At 29.6% G+C, this 9,727-nt stretch overlaps 1 protein-coding gene across 1 annotated transcript in view; it reads right to left on the bottom strand.

Moving 5' to 3' along the window:
* The window catches only part of emp (epithelial membrane protein), a 37,976-nt gene extending 32,181 nt beyond the window's left edge, over positions 1-5,795 (bottom strand). Inside the window, exons 1-2 of the mRNA XM_035868473.2 lie at positions 5,241-5,795; positions 4,772-4,896 (exon numbers count right to left, since the gene is read on the bottom strand). Coding sequence (XP_035724366.1) covers positions 4,772-4,829 — 58 coding nt within the window. The 5' untranslated portion in view covers positions 4,830-4,896; positions 5,241-5,795. The remainder of the gene's footprint in view (positions 1-4,771; positions 4,897-5,240) is intronic.
* Between the last annotated feature and the right edge of the window lie 3,932 nt (positions 5,796-9,727).

Below are 9,727 nucleotides of genomic sequence, written 5' to 3'. Positions count from 1 at the left end.
AAAAACAAAACGAAAAGAAAAAAAAAAAAAGAAACAAAGAAAAGAAAAAAAAAAAAAAAAGAAAAAAGAGAAAAAAGAAAAACAACGACATTTCACATTTAACTCCATTAAATAACTATCGAAAGCAACGAACCCATTTCCATCGAACCCAATTTCTTCTTAGTTACGATCAAAACCGGAAATTACGTTCTCCTTTAAACTCGTTAGAAGACGAGTCGCGATCGTCGTTTAAAAAAATGTACACGGCCTCTCACAGAACTGTTTTCTCGTTTACGTGACGAACAAAATCTCATCTACGAGTCGAAATTTTATTCGACACGAAAACGTTAAAACGAAAAGTTTATCCAACGTTGATCGAGCCTATTTGTTCTTTTTCTTTTTTTTTTTTTTTTTCATTTTTTTAATTATAAAATTCCATAAAATTCCATCGAACACGTTAAGTACCGTAGTCCTTCTGATTTCGTTCTCGTATTGGAAAAAAAGCAAAAGGAAAAAAAGAAAAATCAGATCAAACGAAAACTCACGAAGAAGTGAAAGTTAATATAAAATAAATGGTTTTATCTTACCTTCAATAAAAATACTACTTACATTATATTATACTCTCTTTCATTCAGTAAATTCGATGTTGTCGATTGGTTAACGACGTATCTTTCTTTATATATATATATATATATATATATATATATGTATATATTATTTTCTTTTGAACAGCACAAATCACTTTTCTAACACGCACAATTCAATTTTACGCATTTCTAATGTACTCTAATATTACGTTTGAAATGTAGAAATGAGATTCAACACTTCTCTCCTATGATGTTTTCACTTGAGTATCCTTATCGTTAATGACCGATTAGAAGAGAAGAGAACACGAACAGGATCGATAACTATTTATTTTCATAGGTTATATTTATTTACATTAGGCTCTCTTTCCTTTAATCCCGACGTATATCACGTTTTACGAATAAAAGGGAGAAGTGGGGGAAATAAAAGAGGAGGAAGAAGAAGAAGAGAAAAGGAAAACAATCAAATATAGTAAACAAAGCGATCGTACGTATCGATAAAAATACATACAACGAGAAGGACGAATGAAAAATCTTATTATTATCCTATAGGCCTACACATACATACATATATATATATATATATATATATACGTATGTATAATATTATGATTTGAAAGGAACGCGTACGACGTACAAGCATTTGCTCTTTCAATCTGAAACGTGAATTAAAAGCAAATAGATAAATAACCAGTATTTTCTATATCAAACGTAAGAACGGACACGATGAACGAGATTATTTAACGTTAATGACCAACGCCATTCTATATAATCTATGTAATAACATTAATAAAAATTTTATTTATTTTCATTTAATTCCATTGCGTATATTTAACATTTTTTTCTTTTCTTTTTTTTTTTTTTTTTTTTTTTGCCTTTTCTTCTTCCTTTTAGAACATCTCTTTGTTTCAAATCTATTCAATATCACTCGTGAATCTATCGTAAATTTATATAATTTCAATTTTTATATATATATATATATATATAATATTATATATAAAATAATATATATATATATTACATATAAAATTTCAATTCAATTCTTTTGTATTTTTAATAAACGATAAAAAGAATAGAAATAATGAAAGGACAAAAAAAGAAAATTAATAAATCAATTTAATTAACATGAATTAATTTAATTGCATAGAATCCAATCGAACGATTTAAACAAAACAAAAATCCCTATATATTATATTCTAATCTCTAATGCATATCTATAAAATAATAAATAAGATTGTATAAAAAGGGACGATAAAATTTGAGAGAAATCCTTTCGTTTCTTTCGTCATGTATTTTTATCGATTCGCATTCGAAGTTGTTCGATTTTCTCCTTTTCGATCGATAAAATTGTTCTCTTCCGAGATCGTTATGATCGCGTGAAAAGATTTAACGAAAAAAAGAAAAAAAAAAAAAAGATAAAAAAGAAAAGATAAAAGGAATAGGCGGAAAGAAATTTGGATTTTCTATGGTTTATGATCATCTTTAAGCGGTTTCGTCGGTCATTCGCTGTTATTGGAATAATAAAAAAAATATGGAAAAGAAAGAATAAACAAACCACAACCAAATGCATACATATATATATATATATATATATATATATATATATATATATCTATGTATATATATATCCCTATGTATATATATATATATATATATATATATATATCCCTAAGACAGACGCTTTCCTTATTACCAGTAAATGTTTCTCGTAAACTTCGAGAACCAGCATTCCCTCAAGAACGTGGGCTGGTGAACGGTGAACTCCGTTCTTTACGTATGATACGCAATATTCTACAAGTAGAGGTATATGTTAGTATATATAGAAAGAGAGAGAGAGAGAGAGAGAGAGAGAACTACGGTACATATACTACAGTATCAGTTAGTTCATTTCATGGAAACCTGGCCAAGTCGATTAGCCACAATTAACTCCGATGCAATTTAAAAATTTACATCGACCTCGAATTATCTTTCGCGTTACGGTAGAAAAATCATTTTTATAAACGTGAAAATAAACGCAGATTGTTCTATATTCGAGTGTTAATAATATTTCATATTTTCATAAATTTCATAAAAATATCAAATATATACGATATGTGTGTGCATAAGAGAATAATAAAATTAAAAAAATAAGATAAATATATATATATATATATATATATATCGTTGATTATCACGTAACATCCTCCTTTTTGTTTTCCTTTTTCATTGTTTTTCCTTTTTCTCTTTTTCTCCTGTCTTTTATCTTTTTATCAGTTTTTTTTTATTTCTTTTTTTTTTTTTTTTTTCATTTTTTTATTCGCCGAAGAAGGAATAAACAACGAAAAGTTCGTATCGAATTTTTGTTTTAACGATTAAAAGCAGTCACCACTCGGCTAACCATTTACAACTTACGGTAATTACTTGTTATTATGTAAGTGTACTTCCTGCTCTTGGTACTACTCGTTCTAGTCTATGTTGGGATGCCTTTTAAAAGTCTCTCCCCTTCGAATATTCAATATGTGAAATCTGACGTAAGAAAGTTATATCAATTTTTATTGGATTAAGTTTATTTATATTAAAATAACTAATTAATCATTTCAAAATTAAATAAACCTTATCGCTCTATCGTTTCTATCATTATCATCATCATCATTATTATTATTATTATTATTATTATTATTATTATTATTATTATTATTATTATTTTATTAATTAGAATCGATAAAATGATTATTATTTGTTTCTAATGAATTTTAATAAGATTCATTAGAAGGATCAAATTTTAATTGACAAAAAAATATTTTAAAGTATAAACGAAAACGTTTGAATGAAATTGGAAAAAAAATTCTATGTTAGATTTGTACTTGTTAATGAAACAGATAGAATAAATAAAGAAAGAATTATCAGGAAATTAATCGAGGGATTTGTAAATCCTTACTAGGTATACTTGAAGTCGTTCGACGACCTACACTTTACAGTTAGAGACTACACACACACACACACACACACATACACACACACATACGCACACATATACATATACACATCGTCTTTCTCTCTCTCTCTCTCTCTCTCTCTCTCTCTCTCTCTCTCTCTCTCTCTCTCTCTCTCTCTCTCTCTCTCTCTCTCTCTCTCTCTCTCTCTCGTACAGCGAACAAACTTATGGAGTTAGCTGTTAAAACGCTTTCCCGCGAGAAATAAGAAACTCGAAACATTAAAAGTGTTTAGATTCGACGGAGCTCTCCCGTGGCAAACCACGTGCTCTTTTAACTTTGCGAGAAGGAATGCGATGCCGCGAAACAATGGCGAAAGGCGTCGATCACGTTTCTTGAATTTAAAAATATTCCGTTGAAACTTGCGTACCCGAGCTAAGTTATTTATTCGAGAATAAAAATACATGGATATTTAAAATCTAAGTAATTAATTAATTATCAATGTTCATCAAATCAATATCGACAAAAAAAATTCATTTCGTTCGTTAAAAAATGGATTTCAAACGAACAAAAATTAAATATATTATCGATACATATATATATCTTTTTCCTCGTTTATATTCTATGCACGTAAAGGTGTGTGTATATATATATATATATAAAGGACTCTTACAAAACGTAACGACGATGATTCAGAATGCACGATTACTCGGAGCATGACACGTCCATTGAATCGAATTGACCTTATAACGATGGCTACGTTGCTTTTCGACGGCTTTATTCGTTTCGAGAACGACGACCGTTGCTCCTCAAAAGAAAGAAAGAAAGAAAGAAAGAGAGTTACGACTCGTCTCCGATCTATCGAGAAAAGGAGTCAAGTGAACACGAACTTGCTTTTTCCTCATCGTCGGAAAGGTTCACCTGTTGCACCGGTATTTCAACGTATCTAATTAAAAAAAAAAAAAAAAAAAAAAAATAAAAAAAGATCAAATGGATCGCGTGAATGGTGGACGGGAATTATTTGTCTTCCAACTAAAGTCGAATACAAAATTCTTTATAAAACATACATCGTGTATAGAATTAATCGTCAAAAATTCGTGTCACTTTGATTCAAAAAAAGATTGCCATCTTAGGAATTTAATTACGAGGAAAGAAAGCAAAGAAAAGCAAAAAAAAAGAACAAAAAACAGGGGAAAAATGGGAAAAAAAAGGGTGCGTTCGTAATTTTAATCAAATGATAATAATTAGATCACGATTAAATCAATGACAATGATAATTAAAAAAATGTATACGTACACCATCGTCTGAGGAATCCTCCCTGCAGCTTAGCGCAAATTCCACGATTTACTCTCATGATCTCTCTTCTATCGATTTCTTCTTATGTCACGTGCACTTAATAAAATCACCACACGGTCGTCGCACTTTCCTCACGAAAAAGAATAAGTAGAGGAAGAAGAAGAAGAAGAAGAAGAAGAAGAAGAAGAGGAAGAAGAAGAAGAAGAAAAATAGAAGAAAAATAAGAAAAAGAAGTATGTAAAAAAAGGAGACTATATAACGCGTATACTTTTATTATCGCACCATCATCATCATCATCGTCTTCGTTATCATCGTCATCATCGTCATCATCATCATTATCGTCGATTGATGAGAAATAACGAGACGAAAATTTGTCCTTACTTTTTTTTTCTTCGTTGTTCTTCTCTTCTCTTTTTCTTTTTTACTTTAGTTTCTCGAATAAGAACAAATATCTTCGATAATTAATTACCATGTATCAAACATAAAAATATTCTCAATCTCGTCTAATACTTTTCTCTTTCCTTTCTCCTCAATTTGTAGTTTTCCTCCTATTTCTTTTTTTTTTCCACTGTCGTCGTCGTCCTCGTCGTCGTTGTCGTCGTCGTCGTCGTCGTCGTCGTAGTCGTCGTGGTGACTCGTTGCGTTCACCGCAACAAAGATAGAAGGAGAAAGTTCAATTCCCTTTTGCCTGAATAACACAGCAACAGCAGCAGGAGCAGCAACAGCAGCAGCAGCAGCAGCAGCAACACCACCACCACGACTACCACCAATAACACCACTACTACTACTACTACTACTACTACTACTACTACTACTACTACTACTATTCCTACTACTATCAATAGCAATAACCTGTCGTTCTCGAAATCCCGTTAAATATTCTTCGACTTTAAAATATCTGTTCTCTCATATAACTTGCGGATTCAGATTTCTCCAAAATTTACGATCAATAATTATGACTTTCGACGTTAATCGAAAAGAAAGGTAAGGAAACGGATTGAGATAGAAATAAATAGGAAAAAAAAAAAATATATATATATATATGCGTGTATGCGCGTATATGTATGTATGTATGAGTACGTGTATGTATACAGTTATAAAGAGAGATAGAGAGAATGCGTAAGAAAAGGACGACGAGTTTCTCTTTTCTTTCTTGATCTCGCTCGACTGGTCACAACGCACGCGCGTACCTTATCGACGCGAACGATCGTCGCGAACAAACGTATTCGATCGTACTTGTAAAGTGTTTTACTCGATCAAAGAAACAGGTGGAGGTGGAATGAAGAGGAGGAAGCAAAAGCAGGAGTAGAAGAAGAAGAAGAAGAAGAAGAAGTGGAAAAGAAAGAAGAAGAAGAAGAAGAAGAAGAAGAAGAAGTCACGAATCACGGAGAGGGAAAGAACGTATGGGAAAGGAATAGATATAGTGCTATAGTAAAGTGGGAGAAAGGAAGGGAGAGGGAAAAGAGAAGGATGAAAATAAAGATGGAAGGGATGAGGTGGAAGGGTAAAGTGTAATAATAGAGGGAAAAAAAAAAAAAAAAAAAAGAAATAGATAATGAAAAAGAAACTGAAGGATCAAAATGGAAAAGGGAATCGATGATATAGTTTCGTTCGGTAACGAGTCAAACGTAACACTAAATGCCCGTACTGTGCGACATTACACTGCCTGTGTTGACTGACTGTGCCTGGTTTTATTCTTGCCGTCGTCGTCGTCGCTGCTGCTGCTGTTGCTGCTGGTTGCTCACGATCATACTCCCCAGAGCTACAGAGTAGGCTCAGGTGAACGATTTATTATTACTCCCACCTTACCATGCCGACACTCCAACTCTTTTATCCCCACTATACATATATATATATATATATATATATATATATATATATCTTTCTCTCTAAAGAAACTTTTTATTACTCCACATGTATGGAAAACTTCTTCTTCTTCTTCTTCTTCTTCTTTTTCATCTTCTTCTTCTTCTTCTTTTTCTTTTTATTTTGTCAATGTACCCTGCTACCTGGATTTTCAAGTTCTTTTCCTATTTTTCTATTTTTCTTTTTTTTCTCTCTCTCTCTCTCTCTTTCTCTCTTTCTCTCTCTCTCTTTTCCTTTAATGCATCCGTCCGTCCCTGACAAAATATTTTTCTTCATTCTATAATAACGTCTTGTTTTTTCTTTCCTTTTTCTTTTTTTTTTTACCATTTTCTTTCGACTTAAAAATAATATGTATTACTGATTTTATCCTGTTTACATTGTACAAATCGTTCACGTGCCAAAACGATTAATTTTTTTTTCTTTTTTTTATTTTTTTTTCTTTTTTTCATTTTTCATTTTTCATTTTTCATTTTTCTAATCTCCAAACGTCAATGTTAAATTATATTATGTTACATATAAATTTTTATGTAAATTAATTATGTAATTAATTTATGTAAAAAAAAATTATGAAAATTATGAAAATCGTCGAATGAACGAAACAAATTTTGGATGATCGTTTATTAAATGAAAAATAATGTACGATATAGAAATAATGTAACTTTATATAATTTTATGTCAATTGATTTGACAAATGAATGATTTATTATCTCATATAAAATATACATATATATAGTATTGCAATTTAATCAGATATGAGATCGTTCAGAGTATACAGCACTTTTGGATCTTCATCGAAAGAAATCATTATATATATCAAATATGTATATATAATAAAATTTATCGTTTCCTTAATCGTCATATTTTTCTTTAATCATTCTCATTCGACAGACATTTTCGTTACGAGAAATCGACTGTTAAGAAATAAAAAAAAAAAAAAAATTCGAACGAGTTATGTTATATCAAAAGAGAAACAAAATTATGAATTATCGGTGTCAAATATTTCGTTTAGTTATCAGCTTATATACATACATATATATATATACACATATATATATATATATATATAAATGTGGCTTATGTCGTAATACGATCGATTAATCGACCTTTGATGTGACACTGAGATCGCAAAAAAAAAATAAATAAGAAATGAATATTTCTACTTTTTCTTTTCTTTTTCCTCTTACAATTAAATAAATCTTCTTCGAGATTCAATTTTCTTTTTTCTTTCTTGATTCTCAATCCTTTCATTTCTTTTTTTGGTTCCCCACCCCCCTCCCCCCCAATGAACGATAGGGACAACAAGGATGAAAAGTTAATATCATTTATATGCAATCGAAGAAAATTTTTATGATTTATCAAGAATAATAAAATATAATAACAATATTATACAGTCAGCATAATTTGAATGCTATCTTTGTCTCCTGTGATAATTGGATATCTCGTACAAATTCCCAATTTGGCATGAAATACCAATCACACATGAAAACGTGCTATTATTTTTTCTTTTCTCTTTCTCTCTCTCTCTCTCTCTCTCTCTTGTTTTCTCGTCTCATAACAAACAATTTAATGAAAATGACACTTCTGGAAAAGACAAAGTTACATGAAAAAAACGATTGAGATAATGAGATATATATATATATATATATATATATATATATATACATAAACAACAAATAAATATGATTGACACATATATACGCAAATATGTAAGGTAACATCTCTCTTTATAATAATTAAAAAAAAAGAAAAAAAAAAAAAAAAAAAAAAGAAAAAAAAAAAAGATTTTCCATCGCGTGACCGATTACTGACCTTTAAATAATAATAAATTACATAGATTTTTGTGATTATACGAGGTACTATTTGAACTGTGCGAAAAAAATAGACGCGGAAAGAAAAAGAACAAAAAATCAGATGCTAGTTCTTTATCGTAGAATATTATAGTCTTTTTCTTATCTATCTTCTTTCCAGTTTTGCTCCATGGTCATTAAAATTATACGAACGATCGTCATCTAATACTTTGCTCTTACCCACGCCATGACATTTCAAATATTGCGACCTTGATCTTTTAATTATTCACTAATCACCGTAATTTTTGCAAACGCGTCGCCTTCGTAAATGACTTTTACAATCGAGACGTTACAAGAAACAAAAAGAAAAAAAAAAGAAACAACAACAAAAAGAAATAAACACACAAGAAAAATTTAATATTCATCGTAATCTTCGTCATACTCAAAATTGCAATAAAATCTTGATAAAATTTTTCATATTTCGAATTGTTCCATTATTTTTTTCTTTCTTCTCGTCAAACTTTCGAATGATCGATTCGAGGGATAAATAAAGAAAAGGAAAAAAGAAGAAAAAAAAAAAAAAAAGAAAGAAAGATAGAAAGAAAGAAAAAAAAAGGAATTCAATGAGAATAATACTTTACGTAAAATCGTGTAAATTTTAATATTTAATATAACTCAGTTTCAAAAGTATCAAAGTATTGTTTGATACTTTTTTTTTCAATTCGACACGTTCTAAGAAAATCCACGATATCCGTCAACTTGGTCGGAACGACAATTATTTAATTTAAGCATGAGCATTATTATTTCCCTCGATTATTCATACGATTCTCATAGTATAAATATATGAATGATATAAATGTATTTCTGTATGCCATACTAATCAATTTATTCATTCTATTAAATAAAAAAATCATTTACTTCGATATATCCTAACTATTACGTTGATAATAAAAATTATGTTATTTCAAAAATTTCTCTGTTGGGTCCAAAGTTCATTATATTTTTTTTTTTTTTTTTTTACGACATCATAATTTCTAAACGTATTCTACTATATACTTATCGAACATTCGAGTATTATACAAGAACGGATGAAACTTCCTATTCATGGCAAGAAATCGATAACGTATAAAGTATCCTCTTGGAAAGAGTATATAATTTTATGACAAAAACAATCGTTTATCATAGATCATGAAATTATTATGTATATCACGGAAAAAAGAAGAAAAAGAAAAAAGACAAAAAAATTAATAATATCCTTTAATTAGTACCTATTGATACGCCATGTTTATTAAATAGACGTAAT

This window comes from Vespa mandarinia, chromosome 22, assembly GCF_050613455.1.
Source record: "Vespa mandarinia isolate Hongniang chromosome 22, ASM5061345v1, whole genome shotgun sequence".
NCBI lineage: Eukaryota > Metazoa > Arthropoda > Insecta > Hymenoptera > Vespidae > Vespa > Vespa mandarinia.
The sequence above is the reverse complement of the archived record's forward strand: the minus strand, read 5'-3'. Positions and strand labels throughout refer to the sequence as shown.